This window comes from Nyctibius grandis, chromosome 6 (assembly GCF_013368605.1).
Source record: "Nyctibius grandis isolate bNycGra1 chromosome 6, bNycGra1.pri, whole genome shotgun sequence".
Taxonomy (NCBI): Eukaryota; Metazoa; Chordata; class Aves; order Nyctibiiformes; family Nyctibiidae; genus Nyctibius; species Nyctibius grandis.
Genome location: NC_090663.1, coordinates 72,155,211 through 72,182,882, shown reverse-complemented (window position 1 = coordinate 72,182,882; position 27,672 = coordinate 72,155,211). Strand labels below are relative to the sequence as shown.

At 39.7% G+C, this 27,672-nt stretch overlaps 3 protein-coding genes across 13 annotated transcripts in view; 1 reads left to right on the top strand and 2 right to left on the bottom strand.

Annotated features, from left to right (window-relative positions):
- The window catches only part of ANAPC10 (anaphase promoting complex subunit 10), a 38,800-nt gene extending 35,651 nt beyond the window's left edge, over positions 1-3,149 (bottom strand). For all 5 annotated transcript variants that reach the window (XR_011048401.1, XR_011048402.1, XM_068403465.1 and 2 more), the window contains exon 1: positions 2,979-3,149. The gene's annotated coding sequence lies outside the window, so the exon portion shown is untranslated. The remainder of the gene's footprint in view (positions 1-2,978) is intronic.
- Positions 3,150-3,305: 156 nt separating this feature from the next.
- On the top strand, positions 3,306-20,973 carry ABCE1 (ATP binding cassette subfamily E member 1). 3 transcript variants are annotated; one of them, XM_068404091.1, is made up of 19 exons: positions 3,611-3,738; positions 8,025-8,238; positions 9,560-9,727; positions 10,057-10,142; positions 10,665-10,762; positions 11,151-11,268; positions 13,245-13,382; positions 13,549-13,618; positions 14,720-14,816; positions 15,813-15,902; positions 16,510-16,631; positions 17,320-17,541; positions 18,041-18,100; positions 18,180-18,238; positions 18,410-18,520; positions 18,616-18,758; positions 18,857-18,979; positions 20,093-20,204; positions 20,447-20,973. In XM_068404091.1, exons 3-19 carry the CDS (start codon positions 9,625-9,627, stop codon positions 20,492-20,494), a joined length of 1,800 nt encoding a protein of 599 aa, XP_068260192.1. In that variant the 5' UTR covers positions 3,611-3,738; positions 8,025-8,238; positions 9,560-9,624; the 3' UTR covers positions 20,495-20,973. The 3 variants fall into 3 exon arrangements, with proteins under 3 accessions (XP_068260191.1, XP_068260192.1, XP_068260190.1); XM_068404090.1 differs by lacking the exons at positions 3,611-3,738; positions 8,025-8,238 and adding an exon at positions 3,306-3,547; XM_068404089.1 differs by lacking the exon at positions 8,025-8,238.
- A 2,295-nt stretch (positions 20,974-23,268) lies between these two features.
- The window catches only part of OTUD4 (OTU deubiquitinase 4), a 35,637-nt gene continuing 31,233 nt past the window's right edge, over positions 23,269-27,672 (bottom strand). For all 5 annotated transcript variants that reach the window (XM_068404081.1, XM_068404083.1, XM_068404085.1 and 2 more), the window contains one exon: positions 23,269-25,933. In XM_068404081.1, coding sequence (XP_068260182.1) covers positions 24,689-25,933 — 1,245 coding nt within the window. In that variant the 3' untranslated portion in view covers positions 23,269-24,688. The remainder of the gene's footprint in view (positions 25,934-27,672) is intronic.

The following is a 27,672-nucleotide window of genomic DNA, read 5'->3' as shown; positions in this document are numbered from 1 at the left end:
GCATCTTCCTTAGAGAAGTTTGCTCTTTTCCAGAGAGCATCCCTGTGAAGTAGCAGCCATTAAAGATGTTTTAACAAACATACAGTTTATAAACAGAGTGAAAGGGCTTTAAATGGTTCAACAGTCTGCCTTCCACAGTCAAAACAGACAGGTCATTCTCAGTATACCAGTGGAAGACACTTTTAAAAGGTGCAAACCCTTCACTGAGCACACACATATTCTTTTGCAACAGACTGAAGAGGAGATAGGGAAGGAAACATGATGGTCCTTTCCTACTGAAGCTCCATAAAAATCCAGGCTCAAGGAAACTTTTGCTGATTCCAAAGCAGTCTTCTCCAATTAAAATTTCTAATGCCACCATGTTAGTACACACAGAGCTGTTAAAACACACACCTGTAAGGACCTTTGAGAGACCACACTGTCCTCAACAGATGCCTGTCCAGCCATTTACTTCTCCAACAAAAGAGATTTCACACTCTTTGTGGACAGCCAGCTTCAGTGTTTCATCAACCTAAAAGCCAAATGTTTTGCTTTAACAGCCAACCCAAGCATTTTACCTTCTAAAAACAAGCACGATTTCTTCTCTTGCTCTACAGAGAACTTGAAGACTAGTTAATCACTAGCCTTTATGTAGCAACCTTTTTATAGATGTGAGGGCAGGGCACCCATCAAATTTGCTCTTAGTTTCTTCTTTTCTAGTGTGTCTACACCTTCCAAGTTTCCCTTACAAATCAAGTTTTATAAATCTAATGTTCTTGCACAGTCTAGAGATCTATGTGCTACAGTTAAAAAAAGTAGCCATACCATTTTAGCTAAGGCCCTTATTCAACAGAGCAATCGCTTTCCTCATCTTTATACTTAACCACACCTGTTAACATGCCATAGTAATATTTGTCTAGTTGAAAGGTCATCATATTATTGATTAATATTTCATTTACTACACACTACAGTGCTCAAATGCTTTTTTGAGATGCTGTTTGCTGTTCAGTAATACCCTTTCCACTAACTATGCCTTTGATTTTCCCTCCTGCTGTTCTCTTCCTCCCTCAGTTCCTGTTAACTGGGCTTAATTACACTGATTTCCAACCTGCTATCCATCTTTTCAAAATCATTTTGAATTCTGACCCTGAGCTGTACAGCACTTCCAATCCTTCCAACTTAGCAACATATCTATTTTGTGTTCACCATTACAGAAAACAATGAAAATACATTCAAAACAGAACTCCCCAGGAGGATACTTCGTGACAACCCTGCTTAAAAGTAAATTATTTACAAGTCAGCTTCAAAAGCAATTTTTCAACCAGCTGTACAAGATTTCACAAAATTTATTTTTAGACCACATTTCAGTAGCTTGTTTTTAACGTCAACCCAGACAATGGCAGAAACCCTGTAAAACTCAAGACAAACCACTTAGATTCCTTCCTCACTAACTGCATTGGCTACTGTAAAAAAAAAGTTTGATCCAGACTGTTCTTAACAAACCAAACCAGTCCAGTTCCTGTTTGCACATTGTTTTTAATTGTCTTCTGCTTACTGACAAATTCTCCTCCCAAACCATCTCCTCAGAATCTTTCAGGAGATCAAAGCTCAGCTAGCTTTGCTTTGTTTTTTAAAAAAATTATTATTCTGATTGCATTCCCATCATATCTTTTTATTCAGTTTTAGCAAGTATCCAACTACAACTTTTCCAGTAAAACTGAACAAAGGCTGTACTGACTACTCCATCATTTTTGCAACATCCATGATTTATAAGACTGTTTTTCCTGTTCTTCCTAACAGAAAGGGATTTCATACCTTAGATCCCCTGACTTTCATACTTGCAATACTCATTTTACCTCACAAGTTCTTCTCCTTGCTCTCATTTTCTTTGGATGGACCCTTGCTGGTTTTAAGGCCTTTAAAGATCTCAAGATATATCCAGAAACTAGTCTCTTACTATGTTTCCTGTTTTTTATTCAGATGGAACATTAAACAGTAACATTGAACACTCAAATTACTAATGTTTAGTTAATATTTAGTAATGATAGGAAGTGTTCAGTAGCAACCTAATTCAACAACTAGCTCACCTGTACATTTGATCCCTCAGATTATTCTCACAATGCAATTTTAAACACCTATTATTTTTACTCTTCCTTCAGTATACTGCTTTAAGCCTATTAGCAAAATTTACTTGTCTTCCATTGTCACAAACATTAAATATATTTCACTAAAAATGAGCTAATTAGAGCAACTGCACAAGAGAATATTAGCATTTTTTATACATGTATCCCTAATCAATCTAAACAAAAACACTTATAAAAAAATGTATTTTTGTACAAGCCCAGACTTCCGAAGTTACCTAGTAAGGATATAAGCTGCTCTTTAAAGGATGCAAGCACTTCTTTACAAGTGCTTACATTAAGCGAGAGCAGCCTTTTAAAAACACAGTAACCAGAGGGTGAAAGCCAGTTTGACAAATCCAGCTGCTTTCACTCAGGCCTCCTTGGTAGCCCTCCCCCCACGACTTCTTTGTAGGACTTTTAATTACGATTTTAAGGATAATTAATTAGCTTTACAACACTGTATTATGCTGTGTCCCCCAGGCCTACAAAACACTAATAGCAGAAATAAATCCGCAACGCCTACTCACGAAACACACCGGCTGTGCTCACCCACCAGCTCACGCTCCCCTCTCCCGGCTGAGGCGGGGGGGTCAATGCAAACACCCACCGCGCTCAGAGGGAGGAACCCGGGGGAGGTACCGGTGAGGCAGCCCTCAGCCCCCTACCCCGAGCCGGTGGGCGCGTCCAAGATGAGCCAGGGGAGCTGCTGCCCGGGCGCAGCCACAGCTCCTGCGACTGCCGTGACACCTGCAGGCGAGACGCGGGAGAAGCCGCCACCCCCCCGCTCGGTCCCCGTCTGAGGCGGGGCGGCTACGAGCTACGCTCCCCCCTCCTCCTCCCCTCAGCCCTCCGGGTCGGTACGAGCAGCGTCCCCACCTGATCCTCGGTGCCGCTGCAGCGGGTGAGGGGGCGAAGCGGCAGCAGAGCCGGCGCCACGCGGGTCCCCTCAGCGCGGGCAAAGGGTGGGCAGGGGCCGCCACCTCCGCGAGGGCCCGCCCGGGGCGCCCCCGCCTGAGGGAGCTGCCGGGCCCGCTCCCGCCACGCCACCGCGCACGCGCAGAGCCCAGTACGCCGCGCGAGCGCGGTTTAAATGAGAACGGCGGGGGGCGGGGCGCAAGGGGGGAAGGGGGCGGAGCCCGCCCGCAGGTGGCCGCGGGCAGCCGGTGGGGAGAGGCGGAGCCTGGCGCGCGCTGGGGGCCCAGGGGCGGGGCTCGTCGCCCCGGAGGGTCCCCTCAGTGCCGAGCCGGTGTGGGCCGTAACGGCCTGGTTCCCTCTCACAGAGCGCCCCGGGATGAGGGCGGGGAGCCGGGACAGCGGACACACCTCGCGTGTAACGCGCCCCTCCGGCGGCGTCACCCGGAGATGGCGTCACCAATCGTCGCGTCCCCAGCGTCCCCGTGGTGGGAGGCGCCGCTCTCTCCCTGACCGGCCGCCGTTTCTCTATGGTGAGCCTCCCTTCCTTCCCCTCTCCTCTATGGTGCGCACCCAGGCCCCTCCCTGCGGGGGCGGCGGCCATCTTGGCCGGGTGGCGGCGGCGGGAGCACGTTGCGTGCCGGCCCGCGGGACAGGGGACGCGGTTCCCCGCTGCGGCCCGGCCGGGGAGCGGGGTCGCCTCGCTCTCTCCCCCTATTTCCCGGTAAGCGGCCTCCGACGGGGCGGGTGGGGGGATAGCGGCGTTCTCGCACGGGAAGAGGGGGTAGGGAAGGGACCCCCTCTCCCTGCCGGGAGCCGCCGCCGGATTCCCCTGCTTCCGGCCCTGCCCCACTGCCGGGCTCGGCCCGGGGGGCGGCCTCCTCCCGCGGCGCCGCGGCCTGGGGCTCGCCCCCACCTACCACGGGAGCGGGGCCGGCCGACCGCCCCTCGCCGGGGCCTCAGGGCGGGCTGCTCCCGGCCTGGCCCGGCGGGTGGACCGGTGCGCGGCGGCGCCGAGCCGCCCTAAAGTCCGTTTGCCTCAAAGGGAGCCGGGCCGCTCCATTGAATCGGGGACTCGCTCCCGGCGTGGGCACGGCCCGGGCTGAAAGATGGGCCCGTGTGGGGCGGGAGGCCGGCCCTTCTCTGGCTGCCGCTGCCCGCACATGCGGTTCCTCGGCTCTGGCGAGCGTCTACCGGTGCTTCGCTTTTTTATCAGCCGTCCCGTGCCGTGCGGCAGCGGCGGGGAGAAGAGAAAACGTTTCCGTGTGCTGCTGGGCTCGGCCGCAGGAATGGCCGGCGTGTGGGGACCCTGCGCCGGCCCCTCGCGTCGTGCGGGCCGGGGAAGGGAAAGCCGGTATTTTTCTCCTGTGCAAGCAGGACCTTCCTCTTCTGGAGGAAAAACCACCATACTGTGCCTTATTTTGGGGAAAGTTCATATCCATGTGCGTGCTTGTGTTGTGAGGAGATCAAGCCTTCTTGCAGGTTTGCTAAGGTGATACAGTAAGGCTGGTTTTTACAAGGTATGTGTAAAAACAAAACAAAAACTCGGCAGGGCTTTTCTCTAGGACCGTGGTGGTGGTATTTCCTCTCTGGAATGCGCTTCGTTATTTCACCCGCAAGTTTCTGTGACAGTTTTCAAGTTCTAATTTAAGTTTCTGTGCTATGGTTTCCTAAACGCTAGCCCTAAACAAGTGGTCATGAAATACTTCTGTAGTTTTCATGTGGTAGATTGGTAATTTATGGGTTGTATTCTCGTGCATTTCACTTCATCTTAAAAGGAAGTATTAAAGATTGAATGATAATTAATACTGTTCTACACCAGCTAAACACACCCACTCATTATGCTGCGTCAGTATATTTGACCATATGCTTTTCATGTTAACATTGCATTTATTTTCATATTCATGTTGTGCCTTATGAGTAATATAATGAGTTAAACACTGTAGGGAGATTTGAGGCTTGTTTAAACTTCTTTTTGTACATTGCCTCAGTTTCTAAAACAAATGTCAAAACCTAAAGCATTGACTAGTTCTTAATTCTTAGTAGATTTTGTTCTTGTAGCATTTACTATTATTTCTGCTTTGACACTTACAAATGCAGTGATCTCCCATATGCAGTTTGAAAATCTGTTGTCTTTCGTTTAAATTTTCTTTGGGTATTCTAGTTCTTAACTTTCTTGTTATGGAGTGACATATATGGATAATGGATATGCTAATGGATATAGTCCATTAGCAATGGATTGAGAGATAATTCTTGAAGTTAATTATTTTCAGAGAAAGTGCAAATGCTGCTCATCCTCACTTCTTTCCACAGTGTTTATCTTTGAGTTCTGATGCAATGTCATTTAATAAAATGTTAACTGTTTTTCTGCAAAGTAACTAAAGTATGGTTCAATTCTGAACACGGATCTTGCCTTCATGTCATTTAATTGAGTTGTCTCGGGTTGTGTTTCAGTCTTCAGTTACTTTTTTTTTTTTAATGTTTGTTTAAGTCTGAATAATTCAATGCAATTAAAAATCCTTCTTGGTCATAATTGACTTGACTTAGTAAATTCTAATATAATTCTAATACCTGTGAAAGAAAGAAATATTCTTAATGCAAGTACATTAGATTTGTTCTACAGATTGTACATTACTGTTGCCTTTTGTGACAGGTAGCAAGGTCTGCTTACATCACTTTTTTTTTTTAATTTCTCCTAGTGTATCAGAGAGACCAGCAGCTGTGTCAGCCTAAGAATGCTGACTTTAAATGCTTGTGATAACATGTTTTGTGTCTTATTTCTAGCTGTGTTTTAGTGTTCGTATTAAGAGCCATAATTGGAATTAATAGTCAGCTTTTGACTTCAATAAATGATACCGTCAAGGTTTTTAGAAACTTTTTTTTTTTTTTGCTAGCAGTTGTTATTCCTCTCATTCTTTCACCTGTCTCGTCAGTCCATGGTTCTGGAAAGATTTTCTGTTGTCACTCTATCATAATTCACTAGTTCAAAATAACACTTTACTCTTGCATTTAGTAACAAATTAATATTTTCATACTTTGTTTTTTGTTCTGTTCTTCTTGATTTGGAAAGGAGAAATACAGACATGAACTTAAATGCTTCTGAATACCAGTTTCTCCTGCCCTTAAACTGCTGACTATACTTAACAATTACAGGTATGCTGTATTGTGGCGTATGCATATTGTATGTGATGCTGAATTCTGTTCAGTGTATTGAGAGTTCTGCATTCTGCACCTTGAAATCAGATGCTCCTATTGGGTATGTTACGTTAAATGCCACCGAAGAGGCTGCATATAAATATGTAACTTGAGTTCAGTCTGGTTTTGGACAGTGTTGTTTAATTTGCACTAAACTGTCAGTTCTAAGTAGAAATTACTATTTTCTCCTGTGGACAGTTATCACCACAGGCATCAGGGCAGTCCCGGAAATATTGCAGAAGTGATAGAAGTCACAATTATTTTTTCTGAAAATGGTTTAAGACCACTGGAGAGTTCTCGATCAACTGACACTTCCATCATGTAGATGGGAGCAGAGAGGCACGAGTGTATGTCTCCGTACTGCTTCATTAGTTCTGTTCCCCCCCACCAAGTACTTTAGAAGTGCTTGCTGTACTTCTGTGGCCCCTTCAAAACTTCACCACAGATGGGCATTTCCCATATAAGTAAGTCAGAAGAAAAAGAAAAAAAATTCTGAGGCTGTTTTAGTACTTACTGCCCACGGTCTGATTCAGCAATGGGTAGTAGTGTAAACTTTAGTCTGATTATCCCACCAAGACAGGGTGGGCAGCTTGCTGAGGTAGGTGGCAAAAATGAATTGTTTCAAGGCATATTTGACTTGGTCTTTTAGAGCAACCCCCATCGAGTTCTCCTGGTTTGGTGCTTTAAGCTAAACACCAGGCTGGAAGGGCGCGTGGCTGAGGGGAGAGTTTTTCTGGCCTGCTATCTGTACTGCTCAGGCGGTGGCCTCGAACAGGAGTTTGGGAGGTTGGATAGGGGAGGCAAGCTCCTGAAGTATGGCTGCTTTGTCTTCTAGAGCTTGCTTTTGTAACCCATAGAAATAATTTACATGGTAGTTAGAGCTAAGATGACTAGCAGGGAGAGCCCTGCCTGGAAGACAGCGTGGTCTGTCTGCTTGGGCTGCTCAGCCACACAGGCATTGTTGGAGAAAGGGCTGACCCCGATTAGGCACTTCCCTTGGGAAACCAAAGAGTGAGTGATTCACCCCCAAATACTCTGTGCACTGCAAACTACAGGACTTTTATGAAAAGCGCTGGAATATATTCCCAAGGAATGTATCTTTATTTGCCGCGCTGACAAAATCCAGTATGTGTCTCCTAGAAAATTACCCTGACTCAAACGTCCTTATAGTTTTATGAATAAGACTTTCAGCTTCTTTTTTTCTTATGTAAGAAAAATGTATTAAAGTGAGAATTGCAAACCCATTATTCCATACCTGTTGGCCTGGTCTGTGGACATAATTGCAATGTTCAGCCCTACTTTGTTAATCTGGTCTGATGATACAGAACTGTAAAATCACTTTTAAAATTTTTTTGAAATATTCAGTCATTTATTTGAAACATCAACTATGTTATTAGGACTTTTTGGCTTAGGAAATGTTAAAAGATTAAAGGAAAAAAATAATTATTAGAAGTGGAAACTGTGACAAGAAGGTTGGCAGCATGACTAATAATTACATTCATTTATGTCTGATGAAGAATATCGTTAGACATTAATTTTAAAATACTTTGGAAATTGAAAAGAGGAATAAGACTACCACTTTTAAAAGGAACCACTTAAAATATTCATTACTATGGTAATAATGGATTTAAAGATACAATAACATCTTCATTTCTGACCTTTGCTCCCTGTTAGATGCCAGCCTCTTCCTTTCTTTCATATTACAGTAGTATCTGTAGGATTCCTTCCAACTGAAGTTCACAGGTGGGTTTAGGGAAGGATGGAGTTCAACATAATAAATGTGCCGTACATCTTTTTTATTCTTGCTTCTTTCAGGAGATTGAAAGTCACAACCTTTCTTCACATAATAGCCGTATGTAGTAAATAGTCTCTGAACCACTGCAGGATACTTTAGCTTGATGGAACAAAGATGAACTGGACATCCAACAGAAAATACTTTCTTTAATAAGAAATGTTGGAATCCTTTTCTTGGAAGGGAGCGCACGTGCGGACTATGTGGAAACCTGAAGTATTTCAAGACTCTTTCCCAGTTATGTCTTTGAACTACTGGTACATACTGTGTTGAATTGAAACGATTTTGAATTGGCATCATCTGTAGGGCTGCCCTCCTTCATTTAGTGGTGTTGCACTGGAAATGCTTTGTACTTTATTTCTGGCCTTTCTTTAGACCTAAAAAAATCTGTTTGTCATCTGTAATATCTTGTAAACTTCCAAGAGCTTCATAGTTCTGTTGTCCTTGTTCTGGAGCAGGAGCGAGTGGAGGAAGTTGTCCTTAGGTGTGTGTTGCTCATAGGAAGATAAAGTCATCATTATTGTTATTCTCAGTACTATGTGCGAAAATGGTAAAGGATATATAAATGCACTTTACAGTACATTCCACCTTTTTTATCTATCAAGACTAAAATTTTTTGTCCTTCCCTCCCTTCTGCTACAATTGTTGACATAAATTCCCAGTACAGTCCAGTGCTTGTCAATGTGCTTTACAAATATCTAAGCAAGGAAAGAGACGGTTATCTAGAGGAATACAAGTAGTAATTTCACTTCTTTGAATGCATTTATTTGTGAGTTCAGGAATATTTAATCATCTAGTACTCCAAGACCTTTCTCTTCTAAAAATAATTTTATAAAGAATCTTGTTTATTTTTATTGGAATAGTCATTGATACCATATTAGGAAATGCAGAATGTAAGTGTAGTTATTCAAATACTAATGAAACTCAAGATAAAAGAATCAAACATCATCATGTATGTCTGTTCACATTGCCTGGATTATTTTTCTATATGCAACTACAAAGTTTCACTTTGAAAACTGGTTTAAATTTTACAGTATTTTAATTAGTGTAATAATTTACTATAGAATATTGGCATACAGTTTGCAAAATGAATATTATAATCAGATTCTTGGGGTAAAATAGTTGTAGTCACAATTTGACTTTAGCAGCCACTGTAGCATAAGCAATGTTACTTTACACAAGGCAGCTTGTGAAACTGAAATTTGCAGCGCTATAGATTCTGCTGTTCTTACTATGACGTGCTTTTCTTGGAAACAAATACATTCGCAGATATAATCACAGTTTTATTTTACAGTGGAGAAATAGTAATGGAATGGAAAGCTGATATTAAAGATCTGCACAGTTATTTACACATCAGTACCCTTACTACTTGTGTCTGAGACTTTGCCCTGTTTGCCATCTTGCTTAGAAGGGGGAAAAAACCAAATCATTTTGTTTTTTTCATCTCTGAACACTGCTAGTAATAACTTCAGATCTGTATGTTCTTCTGTGTGCTGTCAGTAATTAGGTTCTCTTTTGGATTTTTTTCTTTTCTTTTCTTTTTTTTTTTCCCCTTAAGATCTGGAAGACTCCCTCTACTCCTCCTCATAATTGGTGTATGTGTTTAACCCTAAATTGCGCATCATGGCAGACAAATTAACAAGAATTGCTATTGTCAACCATGACAAGTGTAAGCCAAAGAAATGCCGTCAAGAATGCAAGAAGAGTTGTCCTGTGGTTCGAATGGGTAAGAGATGTAATTTAACAAAGTATTTAAGGAATTTGAGATATATGTTTTATATATCATTTAAATAATGTTCTGCTAGAAGGAACTATTTTTTTATAATTGCTAGTTTTTTGTTTATCATTTGTGCTTCGTTTCATCTAAAGTCTTTAGAAGTATCACTGAAAGCATGAACAGTTCATAGTAATAATGCCACATTTCAGGTCTTTGGATGATCTGAAGCTTCAGAGAATGTTAATCAGTTACATGTTCTTCTGTGGAATTTAGTAGTACTGGCAAGAATTCTGATTCGTCAGAAACTTTTTTGAGTTATTCTTGTTCTTTTTCACCAGGAAAACTTTGCATAGAAGTCACGTCACAGAGCAAAATAGCATGGATCTCAGAAACACTTTGTATCGGTTGTGGTATTTGCATCAAGGTAAAAGTTAGGCTGCTGTATTTAAAGTGATAACATTTCCTTATTCTGCTATTATATTTAGTAGTGCATACTGTAACTTCAAAAAGCAATTTTGTTTCCCTGAATAATCAGATCTTGTTAACTGTTATTGTTTATAGAAAGTGAAGCACTGTCTCAGTTCACTGAACTGGTTGGGTTGCAGGGTGTGGGTTGTAACTTCTTGTTCGTGGCTTTGATTTTGTTTGGTTTTGTTTGTTTGTGGCTATAGACACCTAGCAGTAGAAAGATGTTTTTGTAAAAGAGCTAGAGAATATATGTGTGCCTTATTTGTGTTGTAGACTGACAGTCTAAATTGCTAACTGTTTAATTTGAAAAATGTGGTATAGAATGTCTTTGGAAAGTTGACTATGTAAATGAAAGTGAAGTAATTTGGTAAAAGTTCTTTTAAAAATATTTAAATGCACAACTAGGTGCGGTAGAGAACATAGCATTTTGTTAATAAATTGTGTGCACTAGTCATCTATAAATTTCTTTCAATTACAGAAATGTCCTTTTGGAGCCTTGTCAATTGTTAACTTACCTAGCAACCTGGAGAAAGAAACAACGCATAGATACTGTGCCAATGCCTTCAAACTTCACAGGTATTTTATTGTAAATGGTTGTAAAAGAGACAAGAAATTCAAGTTTTTGCTAGTCTAAACATAGTGCACATCAAGGTGTTCTTGGTTATTACCTCAGTAGCTTCCTTTTTGAATGTTAATTACTTTTTTCTTATTAAAAAGTATTATAATGAGATAAAATGCTAGTGCTCATTTTATAGAGCGCCTGCTTAAAGAACAGACTGCTCTTAAATCTTCCATATGATCTTCTGTTTTTAAGGAATATTGATATAATTTGAATTATGTATTGGCAAGTTAACAAAGCAAGCTGAAATAATCGGAAAGTCTGAAAACAGGTTGTAACATTTACCACCAAATGCTGGTGTCTGATGGCATTAATATAATCCAAAGTTATCGATGTTGTGTACAGGTTGCCTATCCCTCGTCCAGGTGAAGTACTGGGATTGGTTGGAACCAATGGTATTGGAAAATCAACTGCCTTGAAAATTTTAGCAGGAAAACAGAAGCCAAATCTTGGAAAATACGATGTATGTATCAGCGATAAAATAGAGCTGGCATTAGAGATAGCTGTGGTTATATTTTTTCAGTGAATTTTCATATCTGTGAACATGATAGAATTTGCGAGGCCGTTGGCGCTTTCCCTATTAGCAGCCAGTGAGCTACTCCGCACAGAAACAACAGTAGAAGGATGTTGCTAACAAAGGCTTTTTTGCAAATTCTGTATATCTTCAAGAAAGATAAGGATACTAATTATAATTGTAACTCACTAAAGATAAATATCAGAGGTAGGTTTCTGTCTTTAAGTCACACTTACGGGTTTTTCTAATACCAGTCTTTAAAAATGTCAGCTTTTTTTCCCTGCACAATTTACCTGTTCGCCATCAAGGGATTCAGGTAGCTCAAGTTTTGGAGCTTCTTCTAAGTGCAACATTGCTTTTACCTGACCAGCTCTAGTGTCTATGAGCACTTACGATGTATCCTTATGATCTCTTAGGCTTTTTTATCTTTGTTTCTTTTGAAAATGATCTCTTATAAAATACGTTGTTATCATAAGTTGTTGTTGAAGATATTTCCCACTGTACACTTCAATACTGAGTTCTGAAAATCCTTAGCTTCTTCATGTTGCTACATAGATAGAAATTTTGATAGTATTTTTTGATAACCAGACATGGAACCACCTGTAATCTGCTGGTCTTCATGGGAGATCATAATCCATTTTCGTATGTGTTTACACTAAGTCAAGCTGTGCAGCCAGCAAGCAAAGTAATTTACAGGGCTTTGTTTACCTAGCACTACTCCACAGAGTGAATCTTAATAGAGAAAAGACATAAATAATATCTATTCTGACTCTTATCAGGCAGTATTTTGGTTATCACCTTCTCACCTTCAAATTATGTCGTGACAGTTGAATTCTGATGCTCACTTTTGTCCTTCAAGAAGGACTTGTAGGAACAAGTGTGTTCAAACTTTCTTCATCAGGTTCTTTACCTGAAAGAGTAACGTTTTAATGAATTATTCATTTCATGGCTGCCACTTATAACTGCAAAAAAATAATTATTTCCCAGCTACATTTTCCATTCTCTTTCAAGTTTGGTTTATATTATTTTGTGTTGTTTCAGGTGGTAGTATTGCAGAAATAGCAAAACTTTTGACTTTCTGAATGTGTACTTAGTTGAATTACCATGCTTCCAAAATCAGACTTTCCTGTGAAGAGCCAAATCATTATGACCACAGAAACACGTGGTATGAATTGAATCTTCCATGTTGCTTCTGCTCTAAAACTTACGAAGCATTTTCTCTGTGTATTTGCTTGGTCTGGAAATATGGCTGTGTCGCTCTGTTTCCATACTGTTTGCCATCAATATAATTAGCTCAGCACCATGCAGAGTAGTGCGCTGTGTAAAACTGTATGAGTTGGGACTTTTCCCTGGATGATTGTTCTGAACAGTTCCTTTTTTTTTTTTTTTTTTTTTGGTCATTTTTCCTTTGTCTTCTCCTTCTGTTTCCTTGGAAATGTTTGCTAGAAGCAGAGAAAATAACCAAATTCTATTGCATCTTTTGTGCAAGTTGATTTTATCAGTCCAACCCTTTTCCATTAGATTAGCTGGATCAGATAACTCATGAGTGCAGTTATACTAATCCATGCTGTCATTTTCCCCATGAAATGGTTTCACTTGCAGCTTCTTAACTAAGAACAGTTTTGGATGTCCTAAGTGCAGATTTAAAATGCCTTTTTTTGAAAGGGCTAGTGACATGTGGAAAAAAAAAAATCTGAATTTCTGCCCTCCATTTTGCAATTTTATAATTTTTCTATTTTTTTTTAATGGAAACTTTGCAGGGGCAACATAACAGTTTGGTAACCAGCTTTTATCCAGGTTTTGTTTTTTTTTTTTAAATCTTGCAAGCATATTCTATTTGCTGTATTGATCAGAATTTTAAAAGCAGGTTTTTTAAAATGTTTTTAGAATGGTATAAGTAAACACAGGCTTTAATTTTGTCACAGGATCCACCCGACTGGCAGGAAATTTTGACTTATTTCCGAGGATCTGAATTACAAAATTATTTTACCAAGATCCTGGAAGATGACCTGAAAGCTATCATTAAACCTCAGTACGTGGACCAGATCCCTAAAGCTGCAAAGGTGAGAAATTTCATGAGCTAGTAGAAAGCTGGGAGCTTCTCCTGTAATACTTCTCTTGTGTATAAAGATGTTATTTAGCAGCATAATTCAATGTCAAAAATCCACTACTGTCTGAAATTTTTCATGTTGAAACAATGTTGTGGGGGTTTTTTTATGTATCATGCAGGGAACAGTGGGATCAATTCTGGATAGGAAGGATGAAACTAAGACACAAACTGTTGTATGTCAGCAGCTTGGTAAGTAATTTTGTAGATTCAAACTTCAAAGCATTTGAGAAATTCATATTTACTGAAGAAGTTACTACTAAGGTGATAGTAGATTTAAATTATACCACTTAAAAAAAAAAAAAAGAGAGAAAAGTAAGGATGCTTTAGTGTAAAGCCTAGGGCTTGCTGTAAGCGTATCTGAACCAATGCAAATAAGACTTTCTAGTGGCAAAAGCAAACTAATTGATACATGCTAGCTAACAGAATCTAACGCAGTTTCTATTTCATGGTAGAAAGTGTTTCTTTTTACATCTGGAAAAATTCCAGTTACCATCTGCTGCTCTTGCTTGCTTACAACTGTGGCAAAATCTTAGCATCCCCTCTTGTGAGAAGCATTGCATATAGAAAATATTATTCAAGGACAAAAAAACTTTTTTCTTCCCCCAAAAAACCTGTATGTAGCTAATTATAGTGGGAATAATACTGACTTCTGAGAATAATGCAATTAATAAGAAGAACATTTGTATAGTCCAGCCCTGGTAGCTTTTATAGGTGTTTTGAATTCAGCGGTTATTTAATTTAGGTGTTGCTAAGTTAACAAGGTTCTTTTTGATTAGATCAGGGTCGTAAAGGTGGGGCTGCATTGTGCCACCAGGAACATGGTCTTCGAGTCCCACTCAACAGTATATTCTCAGAATTAGCTGTTCATAAAGCTGGTAAGAAAATACTGGCTTCACCCGTTTGCTGTAACATTTGGGCAACTTGATTTTCCTGAAAATCAGAACTCTTCAGCCAGGTCTAACAAGAAACACTTTTAAAACTGGTATAGTTTCTTTTTGTGGCTGGAAGTCTTTACCAAATATACTGTGGAAAACCAAATAGAAACGTAATCCTTCTGCATGATAAGAAGCAGCCACACACATTAATCAGCTAACGCTGCAGAGAAGCCATAACTTGCTGTGACTTACAAATAGCATTATGATGCTTCTATGTAAGCCAGACACCTATTTTACTTCTGGTCTTTTCCTCTGTGTAGGATGTCTGCCATAATTATACATGTTTGTGTATGTAATAAAAATATGAACTGTCATGTTGGTTATAACATATCTAAAATTAACCACTTATTTGCAGACTTAACCCATCTGAAAGAAAGAAATGTTGAGGACCTTTCAGGAGGAGAACTTCAGAGATTTGCTTGTGCAGTTGTTTGCATTCAGAAGGCTGATATGTATGTTTATTTCTGTTACACATTGCTTCTAATAATCTCAGAATATGGTCCTCTAATTTACATTTATTGTAATAATACTTTTGTATTATTGTATTAAAAGTAAGAAATAATACTTTTGTTTGAAATACTTAAACAAAAGGATTTAAAAAAAATTTTTATCAACTCGGCAGCTGAGATCCACATTTTGTCCATATATAATCTCTGGGTTTTTTATACTTTAATTCATCTGACTGGAAATAGCTAATTTCAGAGGCCAGTGTTAAATTTCAGCATCGCAACTTCATAACCTTTCCCTAATCCCACATAAATGTATCCCGTTTGACAGCGTACCTCCCTCAGCCGCTCTGATAAGAAACAGGCAGATGCTTCCCACCTCTGGGAACCTGTGTCCCTTTTCTCCCATCTTGGAGACAGGAAATTACTGTCTATTCTGTGCTGTTTCCTGACTCCTTGAGACCAAGAAAGCAAGATCAGAAGAGTTATGGTGTTTCGGTTGTTTTGTTTTGATATTTTTTTTTTTTAGTGTGGGTTTTTTAGTGGTTTTTTTTTTGTTTGGGTTCCTTTTTTTTTTTTTTGTTGGTGTGGGTTTTGGGTGGGTTTTCTTGTTTGTTTTGTTGTTTCGTTTTTCTCTTTTGGAAGATGTCCTTCTTCCAGTCTCCTAAAGTATTTTTGCACTTTGCAGTTCATGTTAAATTTAAGCTGAATCAGAACTGAGTGCATGGGATTCCTAACTGATGGCTGATTTCTCATTACATTTGATAACTTTGTCAGAGCTTTTGGCAAAGCAATACTTACCTCAAACAATTTAACAATTTCACGTGACAGTCACCAGAGATTCAAGGCAGGTGTCAATACATAATTCTCATTTTTTTTGTCTTAATATAAATAATGATAATTTTTTATTTCTGTGTCATTAATGGTTGAGATGTTAGTATTAGGTTTGAATATGTAGAAAGCTGGCATTCACTAAGAGTTCATTCTTTCTTTTGGGGCTAGCTTCATGTTTGATGAACCTTCGAGCTACCTAGATGTCAAGCAGCGCTTGAAGGCTGCCATTACTATTCGATCCCTAATAAACCCTGACAGGTAAACACAAACTTTAAATCTTTTGCTAGACTGTCATAATAGGTGACTGTTTACAGAGGGAAGAAACATCCAGTCCATCTTCCTAGAAGTGCGAACTTCTCAGTATGGTACACTAGTAGATGTTTAAAATAACCTAAGTCAGTAATATTCTATTCCTTTGCATTTTGGAAACTTATTTCTTATAGTTTCTGTACTATTTCAGCATTGGGGTAAATTTTGTAATAAGGATGTGAAAATATAGGTGGTTATTTTTCACCTGAATATTGCTGTTCCATCCCCTTCTCACAAAGATTTTTTTTTTTTTCTTAAAATGTGCTAAGTGTTTTTTCCTCCAGTCAATCAATATCCTTCCACTTACTGTACATAAAGAAGCTGCCAGTTTACACTGAAGATGGACTTTCAACTTGTCATTCCCAGTGTCTGTTTACTGGACAGTTTTAAAAAGATGTTTATCAGAGATTTGAACTCTGTCTTTAGTATAAAGCTAAGAAACCATATTAAATGAAAATCACATTGATAGCTTTTGCTTACACAAGGCTAGAGTAAGAAAGAAAGAAAAATGTTTTTTATTGAAGTATAAAAGTATCTCTCTGGCTCTATTTTTCAGGTACATTATTGTTGTAGAGCATGATCTAAGTGTGTTAGATTATCTCTCTGACTTTATCTGCTGCCTGTACGGTGTGCCAAGTGCTTACGGTGTTGTTACTATGCCTTTCAGCGTAAGAGAAGGTAATTTTTGCCATATTTCTCTTTTTAAACATACCAAAAAAATTCTATGGAATCAAAAAAAGGTACCAAAATGCTAGGTGTCTATTATGTGAACATGTCTTGTTCCTGTTACAGTTCAGTAACTAAAAAACTACTGGTTTTTGTGCAGAATTTCTGTTTTACATGATGCTAAATTTATAACTCAGCCCAAAAGTCTTAATTATGAAATGCCCTTTGTCTCTTGCTGTGGACATGATTTTGATACTTGCAGGTGTTTTGTAAACAGTGGAGTTAGTTACACAAAAGACCCTATAAATAGTAGAGAAAGGGCAGGAGACAGTTTGCACGGCACAGAGGTACATAGTGTTCAACTGAATTGACCACACTCATAGCACTGAGAGTCAGTAATAACTGTTTTTGTGAGAATGGGTCCAACAGCAGTAGGTTCTTTAAACCCTACACACATTACTAATACAAGGTGTTCAGGAAGAGCTTCTATAGCCTTTCTGTAATTTGCGTAAGATTTTTCTTCATTCAATTTGCATAATGTACAGACTTTCAAATAGGAGGTTTTGTTGCCTCTTTTAGCATGCCATTTAAAATCCAGTGTTCTCCTTACCTGATTGGAATTTACAGCCAAGAAATGAAATTCATCTTGTCTTGCTTTGTTGTAGACCTTTTTAATGATCTTTTCTTCCTCGCTTCACAGGCATAAACATTTTCTTAGATGGCTATGTTCCAACTGAAAATCTAAGGTTTCGGGACGCATCTCTGGTATTTAAAGTGGCTGAGACAGCTAATGAAGAAGAGGTTAAAAAGATGTGTATGTACAAATATCCAGGAATGAAAAAAAAGATGGGAGAATTTGAACTATCCATAGTAGCTGGAGAATTCACCGATTCGGAAATTATGGTGATGTTAGGGGAAAATGGTAAGTACAATTCTTGTTGGAAACTGCTTCTACAGCCCTAAATATCCTCCTAAAGCCCTTTTTCAGTCTGGGAGCCAGGCTTCAAAATGACTGGTTTTGAGTCAGGTTGAACTGCTTGTTTCCTAGTGAAGACATCCCACCATGAGCTTGCTCCCTAAATAGCGGGAATTTGAAGTTACTGAATGTTCGTGATGTCATTGTGTTTGTCTGTTACCCCATTTTAAGAACTCAGATTGGCAGGATGATGATTGACCTGGTGAGCTTAGCCACAAGTCCTAGACTATTGTGGCTTTAGGTGCCGCTCCCATTTGGAAAAGCAAGTCATAGCAAATGCTGCTTGCTGGAAGCGAATATAGGAATTCTCAAAGCAGTCTAATTTTAAAATGTATTCTTCATTAAGTCTTTCTTTTTTTTTGTGTCAGTGACTTAAGGTCTAAGTTACTAAAAAGTCTGAAGTAATATAAAAATCTGAAGTAATGTAACTTGCTTTTTATTTTAGGAACTGGCAAAACTACGTTTATCCGAATGCTTGCAGGAAGACTTACGCCTGATGAAGGAGGTAGTGCTTAATAGTTGAAACCTATTTTGAAGATCCTAGAAATGCTCTTGTTTTCATTACAAATTTTATCTTTTTCTAGGTGAGGTCCCAGTTCTAAATGTCAGCTACAAACCACAGAAGATCAGTCCTAAATCTACAGTACGTTTAAGCCTTATTTATTAAGTATTGCGTTTGCTATAAAAAGCATATTTGTAGTACACAGGTAGAATTCCTTTACACCTGGAAGAAAAAGCTCTATTAATTCTATTTCTTCTTGTTTTCTTGTGGTGTGGTGCATAAAACTGAGTGGCAACACTTTTCTTTTAATAGGGAAGTGTCCGTCAGCTACTGCATGAGAAGATCAGAGATGCCTATACACACCCCCAGTTTGTCACTGATGTAATGAAACCTCTTCAAATAGAAAACATCATTGACCAGGAGGTATTCATTGCCTGAGACAACATCCTCACTTTTCTTCTTTAATTCTCTACCTGTACCTGAACTAAACACGGCCTTATTCCCCCTGGCCCCAATAGGTTCAAACATTGTCTGGTGGCGAGTTGCAGCGCGTTGCATTAGCTCTTTGTCTTGGTAAACCTGCAGATGTCTACCTAATTGACGAACCTTCAGCATATTTGGACTCTGAACAACGTCTAATGGCTGCTAGAGTCATTAAACGGTAAAGTATACATGATGGGGAAAAAGTACTGAAATTTTCTGTACTTCTACAATAAATTTACATTCAGTGCTCTTTTTTTTTTTTTATTTCTATTTCAGTTTCATTCTCCATGCTAAAAAAACAGCTTTTGTGGTAGAACATGATTTTATCATGGCTACATATCTTGCTGATCGTGTGATTGTTTTTGATGGTATTCCTTCCAAAAACACACTTGCAAACAGGTAAGAGACTTGTTTGGATTAGTAAACAAGATAAAGGAGAACAATGTAGAAATAAATTGTTTATCAGAAGCATCAACAAAACTAAGGAGGTGAAGCATCCCTGCCTGTGGAAATTTAAGCTGCATTTAAAGTGATCCAAGGGTGTCCTGAGAGTTCTGGCTTTTCTTCTGAAGCAAGGAAAAGAAAATGGGATTGACCCACACTTAAAGGCTGCCTAGACACACAGAGTAGGGGCATAGTTGGAGAATGTAACCAAGCCCTCAAAAACTAGACCAGCTCCTGGTGTAAACTAGCCTTAAGCACACCAATCAAATTACAGTCAGAGGAGAACAAATAAGTGGCATCAATTGTAAGGAATGAAAAAAAGGACCAATTGTAAACTACGCTTAGGAAAGTAACTTTCAAATGTTTTAAAAGCAAGCAGTGTGCTAAGGGTACCTGTAAGCAGATCTTGTAAAGTGCAAGTCTTGACAGCAGCACGTAATGTACACTATCTATGGGTTTTACTCTTCAACGCTCTCCCTTTTGATATGTCTGCTTTTGTTCCTGTAAATAATTTAATGTAAATTACAAACTTTTTGAGGAGCAGCCTTATTAGAAACCAGGGTTTTAAACAGTGTAATTACCAAGTACTTAACACAAGCCAGATGAAGTAAACACCAATGCACTGCTAGCCTGGTTTTGGTGGTATTCCTTCTAAGAACACACTTTTTTGGATTTAAAAAATCAGGATCACCTAACCGTTTATCAGCATCAGTATATGTTACAATCTTTGTTACATCTTGCTCATGGTGCAACTGTGTTTTTCTTTGAATGTAAATAACTAAGTGTGCCAGCACACACACATGTGGATATAAAGTAAAAAGAATTGCAGAGGTAACAGGCTGAAGACTGGTCGTGCCGTGCTGAGTTACTGCTGAGAGCAGTAGTTACAAGTTCTTGTCCGAGACATGATTTGACTGACAATGCTGTAGCAGACCCTGGTACGTCAACTACAGAGCACATGTATGTTACCAGACCTGAATGAGCTCAGGATGGAGATCAAAGCTGCCTGTAATCTGCATAGTATAGAACTTCTGAAAATTCAGCTGGAATGTTCTTCTCTCTTAACAGTCCACAGACTCTTCTGGCTGGAATGAATAAGTTTTTATCTCAACTTGAAATCACTTTTAGAAGAGACCCCAACAATTACAGACCAAGAATAAACAAACTCAATTCAATCAAGGTAAGAGAGAAGCAACTTTACAGGAAAGAAGCCATGACTGTTTAATATAAAGACAGGTTTTAAAATAAGGAACAAAATGAAGATTAACCTGGTAGTTTTGCTGTGCTGGAAAACAGCACGTGAAAGGAGTAGTGAGAGTAATAAGGAAAGTAGAAAGGAGTTTAGATAAGTGTCTTACTTCAGCTATGTTCAAGTCTGCCAAAGACTACTTCTCTAACATTCACCTTTTTTCTCTTCCCAAGGATGTGGAACAAAAGAAGAGTGGAAACTACTTTTTCCTGGATGACTAAATATTGAATCTGAGCATCTTTGTAACTGGCATATAGAAATGCATATTGGAATGTAAACATTTGTGGATGAGAAGGCTCAATCAGGTTTTAGAACACTTAATCTTTTGGAGCTTAAAATCTCTTGCTGTGTGTAACATCCGAGACCAATAGCAGTGTAAATCCTAGTCCGAGTAAAACTGCCACTTTCTATATTTTGGTGACACAGCCCTGTTTTCAGTGTAAGAATTTCAAAATAGACCACCTTGAAATTGTGCAAATGAGTCTCCTGATTTCTCAAAAATTTAAGGGAAGTTTTCAATTCAATATATCCTACTCCTGTACCAAGTACTGACTGCACTTCCTCATTTTAAAAATCTTTGAAGCCGTTTTCTGTATGAGGGAGGCGTAACCAAGAATGTGAAGCTACAGAAACAACTATTTTAAAAAGGTTGAATCTCTCTGGATGAGGGTTTCATAAATAAATACCCTCCTAACTTACAGCTCTTCTGTGACACAGTGCAAAAATTCTTGAATTACTAATTTAAAAATGTGTATATTTATATGATGTTGTCCCACGCACCTTTTCTCATACTCTAGAAAAGAACACAAAAGATGGAGTACAAAGGAAGATACCTAGACCTTTTTTAATCATCTGTCCCCGTGCATCTTCTCAGGTCTAGATACAGGAGAATAATCAGTTAAATAAAGTCTTAAAGAAAATACTAAAATCCTTTCAATCTTCTGTAACTTAAACCTACATCATGAAGAAAGGTCAATGGCTGTACTTTCCAACTCATTCCTCCGCCTGTAAGTGCTGGCACCCACCATCCTTCCAGGGAAAGACTAAGGTTTTTTACAAGGTTAAGATGCAAGAATTACTTTCACCTAAAGCAAAAGCTTTGATCCTTACTATAGGTAAAAATGAAGGTAAATAAAAAATAGCTTGTCAAAAATCAATTTCCAGCTAAAGTGAGGTCCTTCAGGGAGACACAGGGCCTGTATTTAAGGGTTTCTATGTAATTGCCTACGTAAGTTTTTCAGAAGTGCAAAAGTAACTTTCAGCTATATATCTTAAAAGGAAGGGAACAATTGTCTGTTCTGCCTTCATTGGCATGTGAAAAATGTTAGGAGGGATAAAACAAAACACAGCTTTGTTCTTTATTTACATTTTTGCCTCATAAGTTACAGAAGGCAGTGGCTTGTAGGGTTTGGGGTTTTTTTGAGCCATTATGTGTGTTACTAACTTGGCTATTTTACAACCTTGGCAGTATCGGGTGTTACATACACTCTACCTCGCTATGTCTGACAATGGAAATCCATCTATATTATGCCAGCAGAGGTTCACCATGAAGAAGAACAGGTAATGAATACAGCCTTACAGCACCACCACCACGTGGTTAGACAAAAGCTTTGAAAAGTGAACTGAAACTTATAGTTAAGTCAGGTAGATGAGTACAAATCCCTTTGGGCTTGAGTTCTGCACCTTCTCTTAATCGGTCCTAATTAGGATAAGGTAAAGATGTGGTTTAGCAAATACCTGAAGCTGTATAATCTCAGTTCATTATACACTAAATATTGCATATAGTCCCCTGCTAAGCAGTGGGATCCTGCAACCTAAAACATCTTGCCCCAGGCAGGAGGTTTGGCCAATCAACCTACAAGTCTTTCAGCAAAAACAGAGCAAACTGTATTTAAATCAACAGTGAAGGTAAAGAAAATACTACGCATTTCAGTCCTTAACTGTCCTAGAGTGGCAAGGTGGAGCATAGGCCCAGCTTTAATACTTTTAAGTCTATTTTTAGAATTCTAAAAGCACAGCCCTACCCCTTACTGCCATGCCTATGGTTTCCATCGTTTCCTAAGGTACTGCCTTTGTTCTTGCAACAAAGCTCATGCTTGCATGCCTGCTCGAGTACTGAATGATTATTTCAGTGACAGCTGGACAGATGTGGGCTACAACTGGAGATACATTTTTAGAGCCTCCCAGGAAGGATGACAAGAAGCCCCTTCTAAGCCTTTGGAAGTAGTAGAGGTAAACAGAGAACTGCAATGGTATCAACTGTTAAATCCCTCAGTCCTTGCTTAGTTTCCAACCTGAAAAACTGAAGACTGCCTCTTCCAAAATCCTGAATACATTTCAGAATGGAAAACTATTTAGACAAAAAAAAAACCAAAAACCCCACAGCACAGCCCCTACCACTACCATTTTGAATAAGAACTAGAAATCCAGTTGTCCTCGTTTAGCCTGCACCCAGGGCTAAACAATAAACAGTTTTTCTCTCACCCAATGTCCCTTTCTCAAACAAGGAAGGAAATTGGGAAAAGGAGGGAGATTTATAGGTTAAACAGATTTAATGAAATAAAGAAATCAATATAAATGACAACACAAGAGACAAAGCTATACTTATCTACAGAGCACTGGCAAGTTCTTAGAGGAATCACAATAGGGAGAAAAGGAGAGGAGAGCAAAAAGAGCCCCACCTCTCCCCAGCAAACCCTCTCTTTTATAGTGAACTTGATGTTAATGATGTAGAATACACCTGTGGGCCAGCCTGGGTCAGCTGCCCTGGATTTAACTGCTAATGGCCCTGATCACCATGGCTAGCCACAAACTGAAACCAAATCCCAATGAAACCAGGACACCAGTTTACATCCCCTTTTAGTTTGCAGCTTGCCTACGTATTAAGTAATTGTTTATAGTTCTGCTACTGTCTGCAAGTGGCTCTACCAGAACAAAACCATACGTTGAATGTCACTGCAACAGTTCCAAATATGTAAATAATTCAGAAAGAAAGTGAAAAGACAAACATTTATTTTAAGTAGGCTTTTATACATGGCATGCATCTGAAAACAAATTCTCTATCGCATAACTATCGCTCAAGTTTCCTGATCAAGGGTGTACAATCTCAGACGTGAATGAAAAGGGTACCATCACCTACACTAGTATATACAGAGAGATAAAAATACACACAACAGTTAATTTTACAGAGCAACAGAGCTGAGTGAATACTGTGCACACTGCACTCTCCGAGTCTGGACAACTGACCATCCAAACTGCAAAGGCAACAGGAACACTGCAGAGATCACCATCAGGGTCAGAAGAAACAGCATCAGAATTCTGACACAGTGTAAAAATATAAGGCAGAAGCCACTTTCTTCTGACTCGTATGGAAGAGCAGAGCACACCAAGACTCTTCATCTTGCTTTTAAAAGTAGTTCCAGCAAGGAGTTGTACATGCAAAACCACAAATTTGCATCAACAGTGCAACAACAAAAGAATACTGAACAGTAGCTCAATCATACAAACTTAAAAAAGGTAACGTACTTTATGCATCTCTCCTCACAAAATATCTAGGATTTGTCAGTGCATTAGTGTTAAAGTGGCATTAAAAAAACTTCTGCTATTATAACAGATGCAGAATTATTTTGGAAATGCATAGCATCTACATTTTTATTGTCTTTGTAATTATTCAGTTGGCATAGGCACCATTCTAGTCACACCAGCATTAAGAATTTCTTGGTGGAAACAGCCATTCTTACCAATTCAAACACAGCTATTCTTGACTGCTTGTCTCGATTTTGATTTCAACAAATAAATGCTTTTTAAAATTCAAAAATATACCCTATGAATATGAAAAGAACTATATACAACATACCTAAGACACAGGGTTAGCTGGCTGCCATACGTGTAACGCACTGAAGAGAAACATTCAAGTTTGACAGTTGTTTTTTTTTTTTGAGATGAAAGGCCTTTGGGTTGGAAGCATATCAAAGACAACAGTGCAGTAGGCTGAGAATTCCTTTAGCTCAGTTCAGAACTAAGGCATTGTATGATAAAATAGACATTTATATTTGGTGCAATGTTACTGTCAATTTTAAAATCTAGATCACGTCAAATGCTATAATTTGTCACTCTAGTACGTATCCATCTTCTATCACAAACTCAAACCTTTTGTGGGGAAAAAAAAAAGTTATCAAACACTAAACCTATATTGTTTTTTTCTAATTTGACATTGAGGAAAAAAAACACTAAGCCACACAAACTCTATAATACCTCAAAAACCACATGGTGGGAGTTCATGGTTCATGTCCTCGTAGTCTTTACTCACCGAAAGTTAAACATATCCTTGAACTTTAAAATCTTAATCTTTCATTTTATGAACTGCTACTTCAAATTACTTTTTGCATTTTAAAATTTTCAATTATCCATTCATTCTATGCTTGATGCCCCCTCTGATTATCTCCCAGTGTTGCCCTTCTCCTGTCGTTCCTATAGGGCCTCCCTCTAAAGTTTCGCTGATACTGGTAGCCGTCATCTCTGCTTCTGCTGGGTGGGCCTTTCCAGCCTTCCTCGTTTCTTTGGAACTGGTATCCTCCCCTACTGGAATAACCCCACTCCAGTCTAGGCCGCCTGCCTCCTCCGTAGGTCTGGTTATAAAACTGCTTGGATCTGCCACTTCTCAGCATATCGGAAACTTCACTCTCGTCTTCGGAGCTCTCTTCCCTCGTTCTCTGTGCCCTGCTTTCTGTCTGCAGATGACCAGCACCCTTGGAATCTCTACCTTTATCAGTCTTCTCCTTACGACCAGGGATGCTATTTTTCAGTTCATTTTTCAGTGGTTCTGCCAACAGCGGTGGAGTGTTGGGCACCACCGTCTGCCTCTCAGTCCCCTGTCTTTGTGGAGAACGATTTTTCTGCCCAGCTGTTTTTTGCTTAGCAGGAGAAGCCGAAGGACAAGTCTGCTCCAACAGAGGTGCCCTAGCTGAAGTTTCTTTTGGGGCGCTGCATTCACTGCTTGCACCAGCCACAGGGAATGGTACGGCATTCGAGCCGCTGCTGCTGCGAGGCTTCTGAAGCTGTTCCACACAGTTTACTACAGGAACCGGAGGGCTGCATTCTTTAGCCACGTACATGTTGGCAGAGGTGCCAGCTGTTGCCTCTTTGTCCTCAGGTGACATGACAACATTGGGTCTTGATACTGAATTTTCAATGAAACCCTGAACGGGGTACCCATACCAGAAGTGAGGAAAGAAAGGAGGGGCTATTGGAACAGCTCCTAGAAAGTGATTGTGTCCAAAGGGTGGCTGTGGGAACATGTTTTTCCCTCTCAGGGACTCCTCATAGTTTGCATGAAGAGCTTGCACCGGATTCTCCGATTCTACACAGACCTGTCCTTGACCTTCTGACACCTGAGCCGTAGGGATAATCAGAGGCAGTGATGGAGATCGACTATCAACCTGTGGAATTTGACCATTGGATCTGGCCTCACTCTGCACAGGAAAGTGCCTGTTTGTTCGTGCAGCTTCGTTCTCATTCTGAGCCGGCAGAGCCTCCTGGAACCAGGGGTTGTGCGGATACACAGGAAGGGACACATTTGGGTACATTCTACAAGCAGCTAAATAGGCCTGGTGCAGGGGGTACAGGTAAGAATGGGGTGCCCACATGGGACAACTGTATGCCTGCAAGACAGGGGGGAATAAAAAAAAAAAAAAAAGTATTTGGTCTTTTGAATGTTCAGACAGACATAATAGCACAGAGGTCATTTACCATTTTGAAACAGCTGATTACAGGAAGTAAAGGTTAATTTCATTTACAGTGATTGCCCTCAATTCTGAATATCTAGGACTCCAGGATGATGTTCTCATTTTTTGTTTTCCTTTCAAATGCAGTTGCAATGGGCACCAGTTATGACCAGCAAGAAAACTTGGTAACAATTTCTATATACTTAATTTAAACACATGATGCTATTACGCCAAGCTTTAGCTATGCATTTGAAGACACATTTCAAACTCATTTTCCAGAATCACAATTATTAATCAGCAATTTGCCCTACTAGCTCACTTTTCAAAATTCTAAAATCAAAACAAGAAGTCACACCACGCACATATTTCCACTTCAAAAAAAAAAGACTAAGCTGAGACCTGAAGTTAGATCATTTCCCCAAGGACAATTCGTAAAGATTGAAATCCATATTTATACACACAACCCACAGATCAGCTTTCTTAGAAGCCCTTTCATAAAGTAGGGGGATAGGTTTCATGAGAATTTACAGCACACTTTCCAGCTACTGGTGGGAGTCACACAATGGACACACACCATTTTCAGCAGCAACCTCTTCCATGCTGTTCGTGAGCATGAGCTACGTTCACAAGACCGAAGTCACCCACCTCAGGTGGCAACCCCCTTCCTTTTCCTCAACTCCCATGTTAACTAACTAGCATGCAGTGGCTTACATTTACACCGCTCAGAGTTAAGAGTTTATAAACACAGACTTTGTGTTTGTACTATGGTACATACCAACTGGCCCAAGAGCAACATCGTAGGATGTTTTTATAATACAATGTGCCAAACATACATATTTCAGGCCATACAGAACACCATGCAAGGCTGCTGGAGGCACAAGGCTGTCTAAGAAAACATTGGAGTAGGTAGCAGGCAGCCCAAAATCTGGCTAAACCTGGTCTGTGTCATCTGTAGGAACAGTCCCTGGAGCAAACCATCCTGAGAAGCCTCCTCAGAGCTCCTCTCAACGCAAACTAATCAGTTCACTCTGAAGCCTCCTGAGTTCCCAGGTCTACCACAGTATTTGGTCACCAGCTGAGGAGCACAACTACTAGGACATGGTACTTTGACCAGTAGATGGTGCTTCAGCACCAAAATGAGACTATATCCGAAATAATATAAAGTACCAGTAAGGAGAGTCCCAAATATATGCAGGCTTATGAAACAAACACTGTTTACATATATTGCAGTGACACTTGCTAATGACTTACAGATTTTCTATTAAGAGACTTGTATTAGGCACACAGAAAATCATTACTTATGGCCAAAGTCATGCGGAATAAGCCTGAGAGCTCTCTCCAAAGTCGTTTGCCTGACAGAAGGAGTAAGAGAAGGTAAAAAAAAAAAAAAAACCAAAAAACCATTTTTATGTGCAGAAGGGAGAAACTAAGCAAACTAGTCCTTACCAAGAAATGGAAAATGTTGCCTTTTTGCATGAGCCTCTTCCCCAACCACACATACAGATTTGCACCACATAACACACGTCAACCGCTATTCTAGTTACTTAGAAGGTTAGAAGTAAACTACTGTTGTCCTTAACCTGAGCAGAAAGGACACACATGCAGGTTACTTAAGGGAGTGTCCACAGGGAAAGCCATAGTAGGTATTTGTACTGTAAAGCACAATCTGTTGACTG

Coding starts and splice junctions, on each gene's coding strand:
- ABCE1 (XM_068404090.1), top strand. CDS start 9,625: ATGGCAGACAAATTAACAAGAATTGCTATTGTCAACCATGACAAGTGT. Junction 10,143..10,664: donor GTTGTGGTATTTGCATCAAG/GTAAAAGTTAGG, acceptor TTTCAATTACAG/AAATGTCCTTTTGGAGCCTT. Junction 18,239..18,409: donor AGATCAGTCCTAAATCTACA/GTACGTTTAAGC, acceptor TTCTTTTAATAG/GGAAGTGTCCGTCAGCTACT.